The sequence below is a fragment of the Dendrobates tinctorius genome, unplaced genomic scaffold (assembly GCF_039654945.1).
Source record: "Dendrobates tinctorius isolate UK_male_01 unplaced genomic scaffold, ASM3965494v1 ptg000028l, whole genome shotgun sequence".
NCBI lineage: Eukaryota > Metazoa > Chordata > Amphibia > Anura > Dendrobatidae > Dendrobates > Dendrobates tinctorius.
This window is the reverse complement of record NW_027361696.1, coordinates 64,519,882-64,540,391: the sequence shown is the minus strand read 5'-3', so window position 1 is coordinate 64,540,391 and position 20,510 is coordinate 64,519,882. Positions and strand designations below refer to the sequence as shown.

Sequence of the window (20,510 nt, the reverse complement as noted above, 5' to 3'; positions counted from 1 at the left end):
GAGCAAACATGTGTAGGAATAAGGATTGGTAGTGGTCCAATTTGCAAAATATCTCTCACCTCATCAACTTCCCTGCGGCTAATATCAAAGGTTATATTAAAGAGAGTCTTTAGGATTTCCATCACCCTTTCAGTTTCTTCTTTTCCCAACGGTGCTGCTAAGCGATCAGTTACCACCTCGTAGATGTCGGACCATTTCAAAGCCAGAGTGCTTTCTAATGCATCTGTCAGGAGACTGACACCTCTCAACTCTCGGGCGAGCTGTCTCCGCACATCCACCCTCAGAGCCGTGAGAAGGAAAAGCAAGCGAAGGTCAAAGAACTTGCTCTCATGTGATGATCTAGTCTCATTGTAAAGCTTCAGCCGACGAGCCAAGCCACACACCAGACGCAGCTCGGTGGCCACTTCTTGGGCCTCAACACTGTTATACACGATATTACAGAGACCCTTCAGAGCTTCCACTGCGCTCTCGCTGTCCGGAATAAGAGGCACCTCCATCTCCTCAGAGTAGTCCAGGCCGGCATATCTGGCCAAGATCTGCATTGCGGAACGGCTGGTGAAAGGGGCTAAGCCATATTTGTCTCTGGATAGGATGCGGATGGTCTCCAGACAGGCCATCTGGCAGGAAGGCTGCAGATCTCGCTCCAGGTACTTGATCACCACGTCTCCAAGTTTCTAAGAGCAAAAGAAGAGCAGAGGTTTGTGTTAACGTGAAGCCACCAGGTAGTTCTAAGGTTGGAGGCAGTTGTAATAAAAGGGGCATTAGAACTACACTCAGTAACTGTCCCAAATGGACCCCTATCTAGAACGAGTCTTTAGTAGTATTGGTCTTCTCATAAGGGGGCAGATGGACATTTTGAGCCCTTGTCTACTCTATTGTCAAGTAAAGGTTTTATATTCTAAAGGGTTATTCCAAGAATTGGTGTGAAACGATTCACCCAACCCAACTTGACGGCGTTCACAGCTCTTTATTTGATTAGCTGGCTTGGCACGACCACTGCAACAATGACAAAGAACTTGGCACTCAAAGTGGTGAAAAAAGTGATTCCATTTATTGGCATCCAGATTACATAAAAACGTTTTCGGCCCAATGTTGAACCTTCATCAGAGTTTCTCAAAGGAATTGCTGGATGCTGTTTTGTTGGGCAGAAAAGGATAAATAGCGCTGTAGTGTGGTGACCTGCGTCGCTAATGGAAGTGCGCTGTGATGGTGTCTCCTTGGACATGCGGTATGTACCGCTGTAGATGGAGGACGCACGTCCTTTTATTACAACTGCCTCCAACCTTAGAAGTTGCAGTGGTCGTGCCAAGCCAGCTAATCAAAAGAAGAGCCGTGAACGCCGTCAAGTAAGGGGCAGTTTTTATGCCTCCAGAACAACATCACGGTCAATGGACCATGTCCTGCAAATCGATTCACACCAACTCTATCAGTAGGACATGCCATCACTTTATGATTCATGGGGGTATGACCCCTATAAGCTGGAGAATGTTGGGACCACAGTGCAAGGGCACTGCACTACCTTAGTTTACCCTGAGAAGCGGCACCCCACCAGACAACCAAGGACCTGAAGCTGGTACCGTTCCCATGAATAAGGTGGTGCACAATAAGTGGACAAGATGCAGAGAGACTGAAAGTAAAACAGCGGCAGCTCCACTCTCAGAGGTGGGACGACACCAATCATAAAGCAATGGCAAATCTTAGGCCCAATGGGGTTGCGTGCCCTCCAGCTATGGCACCCATGGACACAGTCCTTATCCACTTTACAGTAGGACTTAACCAGAGGACCACCCATTGTGAGACTTTACCCCAATTATGTTTTTATTGCTCCATTCATTTTGACACAACCTCTACACAATTCATCGTTTTTCCATGTCTCACCTGTCTCAGTTTAAGATCATGATCCTCTGAATAATCCGAGTCATGGTCAGAGTTTGACTTGGGGACACCGTCCCGGAATCGCTTTGTCCTGAACTACGGGTATTAACGGGGGTGAAAATGAAGATGGAAAAACAAAGGTGGATTCAGGTGATAGGGATCAGGTAACGAGTCTAAAATGGCCCTCTAGTTCTACTACTAACCCCCATCATTTTACAGGAACCTGGGAATTAGGATATAGAAGCACGGAAGACATCAGTGAGAAACTGTAAGGGCAGTGGAAATTAACAGCAAAAACAGTCACATGAAATGCTACCGAAGGGTTAAGTGCATCTTACATTTTATGAAAAGAACCAAGAATGATTCTAGATATTCTCATATAATAGACTGCTATCCTCCACCGTCCTGAAGTAATTGCCAAACGTTAGGACTTAAATATGTTAAAATATAGATGTGTACAAAGTATAAAAGGGGCAATTATGTGATTGATAGAGGAGTCATCTCATTCATATGAATATCCTCACCCAGGCCTTGATCCGAGAGAGCAGAACAATGTAGGATGGAGTATAGAGTCAGTGGTGATAATATACCAGAAATGCGACATACAAGTGTCAAACGGTCAGCTAGATATTTTGTTTTCAGCATGTTAAAGTAAATTTGTCATCAGAAAAAAGGCTAGTGTACCTTTTTTATTGCATTTATTAAAAAAAAATTTTTTTTTGCAATTTTCTGTACCACAAATTATTTAAAAAACTGAAATCTTTCAATTTTCCCATTGGCTACTGGGCCTTATACTAAGCAGACACTTCTTATTCTGTACAGAAGACTCTTCAGTAGTCTCACTGTCCTCACTGAAAGGATTACAGTTACTGATAACACAGGATTCACCATTCACAATAGGTGATATCACAGCTCACCTCCCCCTCCTCCTGTACAATGACTAACACCTCTATATATAGCAGATAACACAGGATCCACCAATCACAATAGGTGATGTCACAGCTCTCCTCCTCCTCCTGTACAATGACTGCTATGTACTGTATATAGAGGTGTTATCAGTTATTGTACAGGAGGAGGAGGTGAGCTGTGACATCATCTATTATGAATGGTCAATCCTGTGTTATCTACTGTATATAGAGGTGTTAACATATGATCCACCATTCACAATAGTTGATGTACAAGCAGACCTCCTCCCCTCACAATGACTTTTGTCCTGATGAGAGCTTATCCAGAAAATGTTTCCATATAAATCAATAGGGACAGTCTATTGCTGAAAATGTCTATGCACCCAACAGGAAGTAGGAGTCTAATACTAGGCCTAGTGGCCAGCACAAAGACATGGCCTGCGCTACTGTATCAGTGTATGTAATCTGACAGGCAAACCTACAGTAGTTGAACAAAAAAAATAAAGAAAAAGTAGGTAAACAGTCCATAATTTGTGATTCAGGAGCAGATTTCTTGGAGGTCGCTGACCAAGAATTTGAGAATGATTGCTTATCCCCAAGATAAGACATTTACATATCCATGGGGGGTCTGAAACCCACTAGTACCCCCAAGAATCTGCTGACTATCCTATGGCTGCTTGAAGCTTTGGCTTACTCCAGTGAATGGAATGGATTGACAGCAATGTGCCTAGTAAATATTGATTGGGGTTCGGTGGTTGAAGGGGCCCAGGATGGGAAACAAACATTATACCAGGAAGGGGCCCAGGATGGGGAACATTATACCAGAAAGGAGCCCAGGATGGGGAACATTATACCAGGAAGGGGCCCAGGATGGGGAACAAACATTATACCAGGAAGGAGCCCAGGATGGGGCCCTTGAAGGGTGGCCAGAATAGGGGAGATTATTACAAAAGTAGCTAGGACCAGGACGTGGGACATTATTATATGGAGGGGGACATATCTTTATAGGATCTAGAAAGCTACTAAGGCCCATACAACTGCCAACATGCAGGTGGGGGCCCAGTTCCAAATTTTGGGGGCATTTCTACTCCTGATGTGCTGAGTTTTTACATTCTTACATTTTATGAAATGTTAAATGTTTTTTTGCTTCTCTGATGTAGATCTGTACGGAGTCAGTCCTATTTAGAGTGCTCATTGCCTTTTTATGACCTGTGAAGAATGGTTCCTTATAAAGAGGTAGAATAGATTTGACTTGGACCAAACCTTCAGCTGACGCACATTTTGCATTGACGATGGATAGGATCCTACCCCACCCCAGGCATAACTGTGACGACACCACTGTGTGATCACTGAGAACTCGGCATCAGCCAGAAGAAAAACAATCCATGTCTGTTCAATTTCACAAGTGGCAGTCTGTCACTGTGGGTTACAGTGGCCTGACTTCCAGGCAATTCTGTATAAACATATCCAACACTGCCGTGGAATATTTCACTGTGGAAATATGTCACCTGGTCAACAACACTAGAATATCAGTATGTGACTGCCATCAGAAACGTCTGCGTCCCATACAGTCAAGCAGTGTAGGAGGATGGGGGACATAGGGGTCATACTGGCTGAGGCTCAGAGGGGGAAAAAAAGCAGGAGGAGAGTAAAGGGGAGTCACTGCGAGGTAAGGTTGTGATGGGGGAAATCAAAGTGGTAGGTGACAATTAGAGGAGAATTGGACGGGATGTGCAGAAAGTGTCAGGAGGAGAGGCAGGAGAGGAATGCAACCTGGCGGAGGAAAGCGAAGACATTAGGTGGCAGGACTTTGTGGCAAAAACATGTGGTAGGGAGGAAAAGGATGTGGCACGAGGTGGAAGGCAAAGATGATCCACTAGGTAATGGGGCACGAGGTGGAAGGCAAAGATGATCCACTAGGTAATGGGGCACGAGGTGGAAGGCAAAGATGATCCACTAGGTAATGGGGCACGAGGTGGAAGGCAAAGATGATCCACTAGGTAATGGGGCACGAGGTGGAAGGCAAAGATGATCCACTAGGTAATGGGGCACGAGGTGGAAGGCAAAGATGATCCACTAGGTAATGGGGCACGAGGTGGAAGGCAAAGATGAGCAACTAGGTAATGGGGAACAGGGGTGGAAGGCAAAGAGGAGCCACTAGATAGTGATGAACAGGGATGAAGAGCAGAGAGGAGCCACTAGGTAATGGGGAACAGGGGTGAAGAGCAGAGAGGAGCCACTAGGTAATGGGGAACAGGGGTGAAGAGCAGAGAGGAGCCACTAGGTAATGGGGAACAGGGGTGAAGAGCAGAGAGGAGCCACTAGGTAATGGGGAACAGGGGTGAAGAGCAGAGAGGAGCCACTAGGTAATGGGGAACAGGGGTGCAGAGCAAAGAGGAGCCACTAGACAATGGGACACATGGGTGCAGAGCAGAGACAAGCCACTATGTAATGGGGCACAGGGGTGGATGTAAATGTATGTAAAGCGCTGTGGAATTAATGGCACTATATAAATGAGTAAAATAAATAAATAAGGCGCCCTCCATGGTCAGGTACTGCACCTTACCTGCATTCCTAAACATAGGAAAGCATAATTATATCCTGGAAAATCCCCAGAGAAGGTCAGGCTGATCCACGAAATTCACTTTGTCGGGTCACCATCAGAATACAATGGGTGAATGAATTTGGCCATTATCTTCAATTTACAAAAATGAACTAATGTATCCTGATAAATTAATCTACCGATTAAAATCAGACAAACTGCAGACGTTCGTATTGTACAGCCCATGTTCGGGTGGCAATACCAAACCAAAAGCACAGGTCTCCGGACCTGACGTATACAGACGTGGATGCGCTAGATATTGTGGTCTGAACATGAACCGTAAACCACGATTGCCGGAATGGACCTTTAAACCAATCATCCCAATATGTCTTTGTAACAAATTTATTTGTTAAAAGCAAAAAAAAAAAAAAAGGTGACATATGCAAATGCACGAAGACCTATCAAAAATGTGCCAGGATTTACTCCCGTCGCATATTAGTGTGCATTATGTGCCCATCAGCCAGGTGAATGCCTCATCTCGTGCACGCAGCGCTATGGCAGTCTACGCCTAGACTACTGCATTATGTTACCTCTTCCAGCTCCTCTTGCTGCCATTCCAAGAAAAGGAAAAAAATAGGGGGTGGGGGATAATATTACAATGTGACCGTAGAAGAATGATGTTGTACAAAGGTACTCAACCTATAGGAACTGGACAAAGGCAGAGAGAACAAGACGATATTGTTGCAACGTTTACAGGAGCCCAAATGTTCACATCAGTCGCCCTAATTCATATCCAAGTCAACCTAAAATGTCACAACCTAAATGCAGAAAAGGGAGAAGGTACAACTAGAAAGGTAAAATCTTCAAAGATATGTGCATGATGTCAAGGTAACCTATAAAAAAAACACTCTCACCTTTCTCTGTTCCCTCTGCTCAGAATTGAAGAAGAAACATTGTGAATTCTGGAAAAAAAAAAAAAAAAAAAAAGAGAGAAAACCACATTAATTCACTAAGACAAAAAAAGCTAGTCTATAAATAAAATGGAATTTAAAGGACAAAAAAAAAAAATTAGTCCAGTTCATCATTGCGCCGACTCGCTGTATTATTAACAGAAAATAATAAACATTCTGCTGAAATTGTAATTATGGGAAATCCTGCAAATTTGACATTTCCTATAAATAGTCTTGTAGCAGATTAGAAGTCATCTGCCCAATCTGCTGCTTGACTCGCTCACACTCCACAGCATCAATTTTTGCAGAAATGTAGAGACATAACAGCAGCAGCAAACAACAACAGAAACAACAATGTACCCCTGCCATAATTCAGAGATTGAAATATAAAAAACTCTCGTTGTGTTAAACCATTCCCACGGTATTTTGGGATGAAAAAGATGGAAAAATCAAATATCCACAGACTAGAGAATGGAGGTGGTCCCAAAGTCTCCTGAGTGGACGGAGTAGTAATAAGCCTATGAAACCAAAACACCATGGACATCTACACGACCGACAAAATGACTGTCTGTCCTTTCCATAGAAGTAAACGGCATCTGTTCCAGTTACTTCTATGGACTGACGAAGGTAGCCGCTCTGTTCAGACAGGGGACTTTGGGACCCTCTGCGAACATAGTATAGGTCATAAATGTATTTAGTTAAAAACCCCTTAAACAGAGCAAAAGATAGATGTAGGAAAGAGACAGATTCATTGGATATTCTTCTCGTCACAGTCCAAAAGTGATGCTTTTTCTTAAATCCGCCATACGGTTCCAGAGTTATGGACCTTTTTATTTAGTGCATTTTCTTTTTACCAAGGGGATGTGGCTAACAGATTCTCTGGGGGTCGTGTCATCAGGTTGCTCTGCATAATTACCTGGTGGGCAACTTTGTAAAGACCCTAAAAATTTGCATTAAAAAGAGGCCTATATCTCTGGAACCGTTTGGTATATTGAAAAAAAAAATAATTGAAAAAAAAAATACCTAGGGGAGCAGCAGGAACAAATTAAGAACAAAAAGTGGACAAGTAAGACCTGGCGACAAGTTGTTTTTTAGTTAGAAGAATTTATTAATTGGTACTGCCTGCCCAATCTCCTGTTTCAGGTCTGGTGAATTTGACCTTTATAATGAAGTCCCATGCTGGGTGATGAAATATCAGACTTATTAGGTTATAAAATCGTTGTTAAACTGTTAGATTGGATTTTAGAATTATTTGGATTAAAAAAAAAAAAAAAAAAAAAAAAACCACGCAAATACCACAGATCCATTACCTTTGGGAACTAACTGAAAAGATAAATGTTGATTTTAATACAAAAAATGGTGGGGGGAACAAGAGGCGCAATAGTGCCCTATCACTAGTGACACTTGAAGTATGAGCGGTATAATACAGTTCCACTCACCTATTCCAGTTGTGTAACCCACAACTGGCTTGAGAGCATATCACAGAATCAGCTGCTGCAGGACCTCCACCAACCACTCGCACGTGGAAAAACCTTCAGAAAGTTGTGGGAAGCAGGGTGTGTTGCAGTCCGTGCTGCCGAGATTCACAAATCACCTGGGATGCAAGATGTTGTAGCAGTGTACTCCTTTATTTCCTCCTACGCGTTTCGGCGCCCTATCCTGGATATCCCTGAGGAAGGTGCCAGGAAGGGCACCGAAACCCGTAGGAGGAAATAAAGGAGTACACTGCTACAACATCTTGCATCCCAGGTGATTTGTGAATCTCGGCAGCGCGGACTGCAACACACCCTGCTTCCCACAACTTTCTAAGGCAAGTTTCACACTTGCTTTTTTTTGCAGCGCGTTTTTCCCGCAAAAAAACGCATTAAAAAAACGCATACAAAAGCATACAACTGCTGCGTTTTTTTCAAGCATTTTTATGAGCATGCATGAAAAAAACGCAGCGTTTTTATGCGTTTGTATGCGTTTTTAGTGCGTTTTTACCGCGTTTGCGTTTTTTTCCAACATTAGGTGGCCCCTCACACTAACCCAAACCATGACTTTACTAACCCTAACCCTGACCCTAACCCTAACCCTAACTAACCCTAACCCTAACCCTGACCCTTAACCAAACCATACTTAACCCTAACCCAAACCCTAAACCCTAACTAACCCTAACCCTAACCCTAACCAACCCTAACCCTAACCCTGACCCTAACCCTTAACCAAACCATACTTAACCCTAACCCAAACCCTAAACCCTAACTAACCCTAACCCTGACCCTAACCCTAACCCTAACTAACCCTAACCCTGACCCTTAACCAAACCATACTTAACCCTAACCTAAACCCTAACTAACCCTAACCCTAACCCTGACCCTAACCCTGACCCTAACCCTTAACCAAACCATACTTAACCCTAACCCTGATCCTAACCCTAACCCTAACCCTGACCCTAACCCTTAACCAAACCATACTTAACCCTAACCCTGACCCTAACCCCAACCCTAACCCTGACCCTGACCCTAACCCTAAACCCCTTTAACTAACCCTAACTCTAACCCAAACCCCTAAATTCCATGGTTAAAAAAAAAAACCGCTTGTGCAAAAAAACGCATACATAAGCATGCCAATGCGCACATATGCGCACCCATAGGCTATAATGGCCATTTTTAGCGCAAAACGTGCGCATACGTGCGCATGCGCTTTTTTGCAGGGCCAAAAAATGCAACATGCTGCGTCTGGAAAATACCAACGCACACCCCAAAAAAACGCAGCGCATGAAAATCGCATACGTGCGCATGCCAGCGCGCAGGTATGCGCACCCATGTTAAATATAGGGGAAAAACGCATGCGCACGTATGCGTTTTTTTCCAGCGCAAAAAAACGCAAATGTGAAACCAGCCTAAATGTTGATTTTGGCATTTTTGTAAATGGGTATTGTTGGATAGTTCTTGTAGTTCCAAGCAATTTTGCAATTTACTGCCCATCAAAATTTTCAGCTATTCTAGGGATATTACCACTTTTGTTTACACCCTGTTACTTTGGAGGCAGACCATGCGCAGTGCTTACAAGCTCTTTTTTATTGAGCTTGTAAGAACAGTTTTAAAATCGGCCAGGATTGCTGGACTGCACTGTTCCCCCCTAATTCCAATCAGCTTCAGCTCAGTGGTTACAAGTTAGAAAGAAAAAAGGTGGTCGGTCTCCTAGGCAACGAACTGCAAATAAAAGTGATGATATCTCAAGAAAGGCTGGAAATTTTAACAAGCAGTAAATTGCAAACATTTTTCTTTCTACAAGCACAATACACTTGTATGAAGATGGGAGTAACCCTTTCATTTCCTAACAATACTTCATCATAAGGGGTTTTTGTTCAATATTAATAAGAGCAGCTTTTCCACATACATGAAAAATAAATATGGTTTCATTGTATAATGTTTGATATAAAAAAAAAAAAAAACAACTGTGAACTTCTTGGCAAACAGCAGCTGCACATACACGAGGTAAACATAATCACATATCTCTACCCTGGGCGCCTACCGGGAACAATTAAACCTTGTTTATGATGAACTAGAGTATCTATTCACAGGAAAAACACAGAGAAGTGAGAAGAGAATCTAAACTCCCGGCTGCCATATGTGTGTAGTCTCTAGGCCGAGACATCAATAACGAGGTGGTAGACGACACCGAGTCCTGCAGATCACGGCCCCCTCACATAGCGTTGAGTATGAATACTGCGTATGGATGACTGAGGACACTGATGGTTTTCTACAGATACGGGGAAAGTCATGACTTTCCAACTAAATTTGCATGCAATGGCCATTTTGTATTGAGGATTACATTGTGGCAAAATAGGCAGACAACACATGTGGACTTCACTCCTGGATGGCAGTTATGGGATACATAATGATAGGCCAAATTCAGACATCCAGGTTTTATGATCTGTATGCGGACCACAATGCACAAACTGGCCGATGGTCTTCTGACCTGAACCCTCCTGGTTCTGAAAACCTGCGATCAGTCTGCAAATTGTGGTCCGCACACAGACTGTACACTATGGACATGTGAATTCAGCTCAAATTCCATAGAAAGGGATAATTCATAGGGGGCCATATTTTCTCAGAGGTATTCTGACCACAAGTCCCGGTCTGACTGCAGGTTTGGACTGAAGTAACAACATCATACGTGAGGCTGTTAGGTAAGGCCGAGACTTGCCATCATAATACAGATGAGAGGATATGGCCGCTTTATGGCTACATAAAAAGTCCACCCCCCCCCCCCAAAAAAAAAAAAAAAAAAAAAAAAAAAAGAATTGTGTCTTTTCGGTAAACTTTGTCTTGACACTTTAGAGGGTTCAGGTGAATACAATATCATTGATTGCACCCACTAATACAACTGTGCTGGGGTACTAGTTTTTGCCCTAATAACATACTAGGCCTCATTTATCAAAACTGGCTGACCATAGCAACCAATCAGAGCACAGCTTTCATATATTCAACAGATGAAGTGAATTGAAAGCCAAGCAGTGATTGGTTGCTATGGGCAATAAAGACAGATTTCTGTTTATCGAGGATTTCCACAGAAATCACAAGGGGCCATATATAGGGGAAAAAAAAAGTCAAAATTGCAAATTCCGATTGCTTTACTTACAGAAATATTTGCATTTTGTGTTTAACTTGCAGAGATATTTGCATTTGTAGTCAAAAGATTTCTACAGGAGCAACCACAATTTTTGGCCCTTTTGAGTCCATCCCATAAACTGACAAGGAGGCTACGTTTAGAGGAGCGAATTATGGGTCCGTTTCCAAAACGGAGCGCACTAGAACCAATGCCTTAGTTCACATGAAACGTTTTCTCACCTAAACTGATAGTCACCTGTATGAGGAAAAATAACGACTTGGGCTTTCACAATCTTTATGTCGCAAGTTAATAAAAAGGCAATTCAGTAAGGCCGCACTTCTGCAAAGACAGCTGCCACATGTGAAAACGAAAACCTTTTCCATTTATCTACAGGGTAGAAATCCTCTTTAAATCACAAACAGCACGACATAAAATGTCACTAAAGACAAAGCTTCCTCCTACGGCAGCAGTAAATATTTCATGATGTGGAATTGTTCACCACAAGGTTACATTCGACCCATTTTCAGCATCACAGAAACATGCTGCCATTACCGGGAAGAAAAAAAAAAATAGTCAAAATTTCACTCATGATTTACCCAGGAGAGTCTCATAGGATAACTGAGGCATGATTTCCACGGTGGGGGCATACGCATCGGTAGCGGAGATTTTCCACTGCATGTGTTATTGCTGTGCGTTGCAAAGGGTGAAACCTGCCCAGTCCCCTCGTTGCAAAAAGAAAAACCTGCCACCCCCAAACTTTCCAGTTTTGTTCAGTCTAGAGTAATAGGATTAAAATCACCCGGTAACACCGAGGCTCCGAAGACTTCTATGGGCGATCTTGCAATAACATCTGGACCCAGAAAGTTGTACTCCAATAGAAGAGGTCGGACAAAAATGGGTCCCGCAGGTGAAGTCCACATCTATCTCTAGAACAGAAATTCTATGGGAGAGCAAAATTTCAGCCAGCAAGCATTGCTTTTTCTTGGAGCGGTACAGAGACGCAGATAAGAAATAAATGAGAAAGCAGTGGCGTGCTGTCTCGTCATCTTGGTCCCTGACGCCAGTTCCTATACAGACCGCAGCAGTCAAGATGAGTTTGTCATTTGCTGTTATGCTCTGCATAGGCACCAAGTACCAACCAAGATATTATTTAATCAGTTACACTGCACACTTTTTATCTGCCTCTCCTCTCGCTTGTGGAAATTTTGTGATTCAACTTCTCCTGCTGTTGTGCCAATGGAATAAAACAGGTAGAATTGATAGGAAGGTCACTAACATCCATGTGTCTGCTCAGTAAGAGAGCCTAGTGTTCCCTTTATTTTCTTGAGCAGTGTATATACACACTGCTCAAAAAAATAAAGGGAACACTTAAACAACAGAATATAACTCCAAGTAAATCTAACTTCTGTGAAATCAAACTGTCCACTTAGGGCCCCGTCACACATAGCGATCTCTGCTGAGTCCCAAGTTTTGTGACACAATAGCGATCTCACCAGCGAGATCACTGTGTGTGACAGCAATCAGCGACCGGCCCCCCTGCCGGTATCGCTGATCGCTGTAGGAAACCGCTGGACATTTCTTTTGTCACTGGTCTCCCGCTGGCCAGCACGCATCGCTGCGTGTGACAGGCGGGAGACCAGCGATCTGCTGGTAACTAACGTACACATCAGGTATCCAAGGGACGTGCGTCCCTTGGATACCCGATGTGTACGTTAGTTACCAGCGCGCTGATGCAGGGAGCTGGTAACTAACGTACACATCGGGCATCTAAGGGACGCACGTCCCTTGGATACCCGATGTGTACGTTAGTTACCAGCGATCACATAGCGACTCACCAGTGATCCTGACACGTTGATATCGTTGTCAGGATCGCTGGATGAGTCGCTTGGCCTGTTTCACACTTCCGTTTTTGACCATCAGTCAAAATCCGCCAGTGTTTTAAAAAAACGGATCCGCAATTTTTTTTGGCGGATCCGGTTTTTTCCCCATTGAGTTGCATAACCGGCGGATCTTGACGGATGGCCATCCGTTTTTTTTGCAGATCCGCCAAATTTTTTGCGTCCGCCGACATGCCTGGACGGACCATGCAACTTTTTTTTGCTGCAGGATCCGCATTTTACAGTGCGCATGCCCGGAGGAAGGAAGTCAGCCGGAAATTTAACCCTGAAATCCTTTCTGGCGGACGGAAAAATATTCTCTCTCTCTTACTGCGGTTCCTTTAAAATTCTTCATTCCACGTATCCGTCAAAAAAACGGTCTGGTGACATCCGTTCACTTCAGTTAGCAACGGATCCGCTTTCCGCCATTTCGGCGGATTTTAACTGACACAAAAAGCTGATGTGTGAAACAGGCCTATGTGTGACTCCAGCTTTAGGAAGCAACACTGATTGTCAATCAATTTCACATGCTGTTGTGCAAATGGAATTATTATTATTATTATTTATTTATAAAGCACCATTGGTTCCATGGTGCTGTACATGAGAAGGGGTTACATACAGATTACAGATATCACTTACAGCAAACAAACTAACAATCACAGACTGATACAGAGGGGAGAGAGGACCCTGCCTTTTCGGGCTTACATGCTACAGGATGGTGGGGAAGGAGACAGTAGGTTGGGGGGTTACAGCAGTTCCAGTGATGGTGAGGCGGTAGCTCCAGTAGTAGTGAGGAGGCAGCGGGGATCACTGCAGGCTTTCCTGAAGAGGTGGGTTTTCAGGTTCCGTATGAAGGATCCGAGTGTGGTTGATAGCTGGACGTGTTGGGGCAGGGAATTCCAGAGGATGGGGGCTATTCGGGAGAAGTCTTGGAGGCGGTTGGGTGAGGAGCGAATAAGTGTGGAGGAGAGAAGGAGGTTTTGGGAGGACCGGAGGTTGCTTGAGGGAAGGTATCTGGAGATTAGTTCATTGATATATGGAGGAGACAGGTTGTAGATGGCCTTGTAGGTCAGTATTAGTAATTTGAACTGGATACGCTGAGGGAATGGGAGCCAGCGAAGAGATTTGCAGAGGGGAGAAGTGGAGGAGTAGCGAGGAGAGAGATGAATTAGTCGGGCGGCAGAGTTGAGAATGGACTGGAGAGGTGCGAGGGTGTTAGCAGGGAGGCCACAGAAAAGGATGTTGCAATAGTCGAGGCGGGAGATAAGGGCATGCACAAGCATTTTAGTAGATTGAGGGTTGAGGAAGGAACGGATTTTGGAAATATTTTTGAGCTGGAGAGAGCCTGGATGTGCGGTTTGAAGGACAGGGCAGAGTCAAGGGTTACTCCGACGCAGTGGACCTCCGGTACGGGGGAAAGCGTGATGTCAATTGTTATAGAAAGGTCGGGTAAGGAAGATCTGTGCGATGGGGGATAGAGGATCAGTTCAGATTTGTCCACATTGAGTTTGAGGAAGCGAGAGGAGAAGGAGGATATGGCTGACAGACACTCTGGGATTCTGGAGAGCAGAGAGGTAGATCTGAGTATCATCTGCATAAAGGTGGTACTGGAATCCGTGGGACTTTATGAGTTGCCCCAGACCAAGTGTGTAGATTGAGAAGAGTAGGGGGTCCTAGAACAGAGCCTTGGGGGACTCCAACAGAGAGGGGGTGGGATGAGGAGTTAGTGTGGGAGTGGGAGATGCTGAATGTGCTGTTGGAAAGGTATGAGGAGATCCAGGATAGGGCGAGGTCTTTGATGCCAAAGGAGGAGAGGATCTGTAGTAGGAGGCAGTGGTCAACTGTGTCGAAAGCAGAGGACAGGTCTAGAAGCAGGAGTATAGAGTATTGTCCGTTAGCTTTGGCTGTATGTACAGTAGGTCGTTGGTAATTTTGGTCAGGGCTGTCTCAGTGGAATCATGGGGGTGGAAGCCAGATTGTAGATTGTCAAAGAGCAAGTTAGATGAGAGGTGGGAGGAAAGTTCAGTAGCGAATGGGAGCAGCGATATTGGGCAATAGCTGGACGTTGCTGTTGGATCGAGGGTTGGCTTTTTAAGGATAGGTGTGATTGTGGCATGTTTGAAAGCAGAAGGGAAGGTACCAGAAGTTAGTGATAAGTTGATGAGGTGGGTTAGGGATGGGATAAGTGTGGTGGTGAGGTTGGGGAGGAGGTGGGATGGGGTCAAGTGCACAGGTTGTCAGGTGCGATTTGGAGAAGAGGCGATTAAGCTCCTCTTCAGTGATGTTGGAGAGAGAGGTTATGGGGTTTGGGCATTGGTCTGGTATACAAAGGGATTGAGGTGGTTGGGCAATAAAGACTTGCTGTGTTTGGTATATCTTGTTTTTGAAGTCCTCGGCAGAGATTAGGGAAGTCGGAGGTGGCAGTGGTGGGCGGAGGAGGGAGTTAAAAGTATTGAACAAATGTTTGGGGTTGTGGGATAAGGAAGATACAATAGATGTAAAGAAGGCCTGTTTAGCAGAGGTGAGAGCTGATTTGAATGCAAGTGTTGCTTGTTTGAGTGCAGTGAAGTCGTCTTGCAAATGTGTTTTCTTCCAGCGCCGTTCTGCAATTCTGGATGCTTGCCGAAGATTTTTAGTGGTGTTATTGTGCTAGGGTTGTCTATTGGTTCGTCGCACTCTGTTATGCATGACAGGGGCGACTGAGTCGATGGCTGATGAAGAGTGGCATTATAGAAACTAGTGTCAGTGTCGTGGAGTGAAGCTATGGAGGACAGTGGTAGAATAGATTCAGAGAGTGTGCGAGTGTCTAGATGTGCGAGGTTTCTGCGGGGGTGCGCATGCTGCTGGACGTGGGTGACAGGTGAGGAGGACAGGGATGAGAAAGTGAGTAGATGGTGGTCAGAAAAAGGGAGAGGGGAGGTGAAGTTAGAAAGAGAGCAGAGGCGGGTGAAGACCAGGTCTAATGTATGTCCATCTGTGTGGGTGGCTGAGGACGACCACTGAGTAAGTCCAAGGGATGAAGTAAGGGACAGGAGTTTAGAGGCTGCCGACTGGTGGGTGTCAATGGGGATGTTGAAGTCACCCATGATGATGGTGGGAATGTCAGCAGAGAGAAAGTGAAGGAGCCAGGTAGAGAATTGGTCAATAAAGGAAGTGGTCGGGCCTGGAGGTCGGTATATGACGGCCACTTGGAGTTTGAAGGGAGAATAGATGCGGATGGAGTGGACTTCAAAAGAGGGGAGGACAAGGGAGGGGGGAGGACAAGGGAGGGAAGAGGTGGGATTGGCCTGAAGGTGCAGTTAGAAGAAAGGAGAAGGCCCACTCCTCCGCAATGTCTGTTGCCAGGGCGAGGAGTGTGGGTAAAGTGGAGGCCGCCGTAACATAGCGCAGCAGCGGAGGCGGTGTCAGAGGGTGTCAGCCATGTTTCGGTGAGGCCAAGGAGGGAAAAGTTACGAGAGGTAAAGAGGTCATGAATCACATGGAGTTTATTGCAGACGGAGCAGGCATTCCAGAGTGATCCAGAGAGTGGGAGCAGGGTGGTGGTTGTCAGGGGCACGGATTTGAGGTGGGAAAGATTTCTGGTGTTTGTGTTGGTTTGGGAACGATAGAAGGGGGTAGTAACGGGAGGTATGAGCTGTGGGTGTCCAAGGTTGGGAGATACGTCGCCAGCATTGAGGAGAAGCAGAGAGAGGGAGAGCATGTGGGGGAAGGAGGGTGGGTGGCTTATTTTGTATTTTATTAGGAGAGCTCTGAGGTTGAGGAGTTCAGGTGGGGAGGCAAGAGGGAAGGAGAGATTACTATTTGGTTAGCGGGTGCTGGGGTTTGTGGATAGCGAAGGAGAGTGAGGATTAAAGGAGCCAAAACCGTTACAGCGTATGTCATCATGGTAAGAGTCATTTTGAAGGCAAAAGAAATTTAGTACATTTAAATGCAGCGTTTAGTCGTACCTTCTGGTCACTTCAGGCATTATTTCAGATAATATCCTTAGACGACATCCTTGGAAAGACAGATCGAGGTCAGACAGACCTTAGAGTCTGAATTTATAAGAAGTCAATTGCACATCAAACAAGCCTGGTGTGATCGAATAGACAACAGATGGAAATTATTGGCAATTATCAAGACACCCTCAATAAAGGAGTGGCTCTGCAGTTGGGGACCACAGACCACATCTCAGTACCAATGCTTTCTGGCTGATGTTTTGGTCACTTTTGAATGATGGTTGTGCTTTCACTCTCGTGATAGAACGAGACGGACTCTACAACCCACACAAGTGGCTCAGTTAGTGCAGCTCATCCAGGATGGCACATCAACGCAAGCTGTGGCAAGAAGGTTTGTTGTGTCTGTCAGCATAGTGTCCAGAGGCTTGAGGCGCTACCAGGAGACAGGTCAGTATATCAGGAGACATGGAGGGGGTCGTAGGAGGGTAACAACTCAGCAGCAGGACCGCTACCTCAGCCTTCCTTCCTTCAGCGGTCGCGTGGTACCGCTCATTAAACTCATGAATATGCGTATATTCATGAGCTTAATGAGCGGTACCACGTGACCACTGAAGGAAGGATGGGAGACCGGGGCTGCAGAGACCACGCCAGGAGGGGGTAAATATATCCAATATTCACCTGTCCATCGCTGCTTGCTGCTGTCTGCTGCGTCCTCTGTCAGTAACGTTTAGGCAGCAGAGCGCACGGTGACGTGGTTAGTGCGCGCCGCGTCCTCTGCTGGCTGAACGTTACTGACAGAGGACGCAGCAGATAGCAGAAAGCAGCGATGGACCGGGGACTGGTGAATATCTCAGGTGCTGGGTCCTGAGCCAGCTGTGACACTGGCACCTGTCCCCCATAGCGGGCCGATGTCTCAGCCTGCTCAGGACCTGACACCTGGCCCCCAGGGACGAAAGGTATGTTATTTTTTGCAGAAGCAAATGGGGCATCTTATAGGGCCATAACCTTTATGGAACAGCATATGGGGCATATTCTATGGAGCATCTTATGGGGCCATTATTAACCTTTGTGTAGCATTATATGGGGTGTATTTTGTATGGGCATCTTATGGGGCCATCATGAACTGTATGGAGCATTAAAAGGGGCTCCTGATTCAATATGGATATTAAAAAACATTTAACCTACCGATGTCTCAATTAATTTTATTGGTATCTATTTTTATTTTTGAAATTTTCCAGTAGCTGCTGCGTTTTCCACCCTAGGCTTATACGCAAATCAATAAGTTTTCCCAGTTTTTTGTGGCAAAATTAGGGGGGTCTGCTTATACTCGGGTCGGCTTATACACAAGTATATACGGTATATATTTCTTTTCATATTTTATGTAAAATATTAGCAAAAAGTAGAAACAAAACTAGAGGGCCAAATTCAGGGTTTATAGGTTAGAGAGTGCAAATTTTGCCAGTATTTGCTAAAACACACTTGTCAGGAGACTTATGGATGTCGTAGAAGGGTGCATCCACATGCCCCACTTAAAGTCGCACTCTAGTTCCCAGGGTGGCGATCCTTTACAAACAGTGACTTTCGCCGTAGGACTTGGCTTATTAATGCAATAAATGGCCATTTGTGAACCAACATTGGGAATTGTCTAAACCAGATGCAAATCTATTTGTAGCTATCTCAATTTATCAAGGGTACTGCGAAAACCAATATATCTTCCAAAAAGTAAATCTGACCTCCTAAACAGCAAAAAAAAAAAAAAAAAATCCCACATGGAATTTTCAGGAAGAAGAAACCTCTGTGCAGACGAATCCAATGCACTTTTTATCCATCTCTATGGGCAAGGTGACCCGGAAACGTCTCACGTGATGGACTATGAAGATCCAAGTGGGAATTCTCCACTCAGACAGCACAATCCAATCACATCCTCTCCACCCACACAGTTTTCCTCTCCTCCTAATTAACGTGGCACACGCTACCGATTCGCACGCCGGCCACATCCCTATTAATCACGGAGAGGAAAACTCATTAAATACCGTACATAAAATAAAAAAGTGTAGGGTGCCTAGATGAGAATGATAAATGACTCTACCGGGGCAAAAAAACTATATATTATTATTATTGCAACCTATTATTTTACAGTGGAAAAAGGAGGAAAGTGGATCAATAAAAAAGGCTAAATAGGGAGTGGCGGCGCACTGCCATGCAAGAAACTAATTATGGCCAAGGAAGGATCGGATCACGTTGTGCCATGTGGAAAGCCAGCCTTACAGATGCCAGCGTGGGGCAGATAGAACTAGCCGAATAGTGTGCACCCCCATCTATGTAAATATTGGCCGCAGCAGCACTGTGCATGTATGACTGCTATTCAACAGGGGTCACCCCTCCATTATTGTGCAGAATGGGGTCTCGGCGGTGGAACAACCAATACAGACATTTTAACCCTGCATAAAAAAATCACCAGTGATCCCAAATGTCAGCCTCCTGTTTGCTTGACATCAAAAAAAATATATTAGAGTTAAAAAAAAGTAGTCGAAAAGGCGTTTTAATGCTCAGTAGGATAGGTTTTTCTCCAAAATAGAAAAAAAAAGTCAACTTTTTTTTTCCTCCTAGAAACAGCACCACCCTTGTCAATAGGTATTGTCTGGTATTGCACTTTGACCCTATTAGAGTGCATAGTTGCAATATTCCACATCCGGTGGAGAAGCATGGATAGAAGCACACCCTTTCAGCTACTCTTAACTAACCCTGTTATATCCTATTAGGCAATTACCAACTTGCAGTTCTCTTATTTAGCAAGGGTCGCTCAGTCGGGTACGTCCGACTAGTCTGACTAGCAAAATATGCCCATCACCCAATTAATACAAAATTAACTATTTGTCACATTACTCACAGCTCGTTATGATCATATAATGAGTACACCCCACGACGGGAAAGTACAGTTCTTTTTCGGAATAATGGGTATTTTTAGGACAAAATGGAGAAGAAAAAGAAAAAAACATTAATGCACTGTAGATAGGATTAGCATGCAATCCCTCCACCCCCAAATCTAGGGTTAGAAGAAGGCAATCCTATAAGTGCTTGCCACCTCCTCCCTGCATCCAGACATGATCCTTATTGCTACCCTGGCACATGCCTTACCTCCTTATTATACTCCAGCAGGGCTTTCTGCACCAGCTCCTGCTCTCCAGTCAACAGCTTGTCTAGGATGGCATCCAGATCCATGGCTGGGAGGGAAGACTGTGTGCCTGCACTGCCTGCTGCTTGCCCTGTGCTTGCAGGAAGTGGACCAGGCTCTGCTGCTCTTCCTTCTGCTCAGCACTGACACAGTGACGTCACTCCAGGCGGGGATTGCCTGGGAGCTGAGCTGTCAATCATCCCTGCAGCTCCCAACTCAGGGCAATCCGTGTGCAGCTTCCTACATTACTATGGAGCAATTCCAATAATCTGTGTGTGAGCCTCATATCTCTGCCATTATTGCATGCACTGGCAATTGTGCTGACATTCTCCTTTAATGTGGATTAGAAAAAAATACCTTAGCCTCCAGCATCTATAAAAATAAGTGCACCCCCACTCCCAGCAGAAAAAAAAATAACTCAAATTTTTTTATAGTTTCCAATGTTGTTGAAACTGTATTACAAAGAACATACGGTCAGGTCATTAGGAAATTAAAGCAGGCTAAAAAAATGTAAATTGGACTGAGACAAAAATAAATCTAATGCCTCTTCATTGTATGTCCCTGATGCCCATTCAGAATCTGCCATTCTGTGCCACATGTTCCCTCTTTTTGTCTGCATGTAAAAACCCCTCTAGGGCCTTCCCTTAAG

General features: G+C 44.8%; 1 protein-coding gene across 2 annotated transcripts in view; it reads right to left on the bottom strand.

Moving 5' to 3' along the window:
- The window catches only part of RIC8A (RIC8 guanine nucleotide exchange factor A), a 42,486-nt gene extending 22,473 nt beyond the window's left edge, over window positions 1-20,013 (bottom strand). The window contains exons 1-4 of one of the 2 annotated variants that reach the window (XM_073570852.1): window positions 19,825-20,013; window positions 6,237-6,284; window positions 1,879-1,971; window positions 60-674 (exon numbers count right to left, since the gene is read on the bottom strand). In XM_073570852.1, coding sequence (XP_073426953.1) covers window positions 60-674; window positions 1,879-1,971; window positions 6,237-6,284; window positions 19,825-19,908 — 840 coding nt within the window. In that variant the 5' untranslated portion in view covers window positions 19,909-20,013. The remainder of the gene's footprint in view (window positions 1-59; window positions 675-1,878; window positions 1,972-6,236; window positions 6,285-19,824) is intronic. The other variant, XM_073570853.1, reaches the window with a different exon arrangement.
- Window positions 20,014-20,510: the final 497 nt, after the last annotated feature.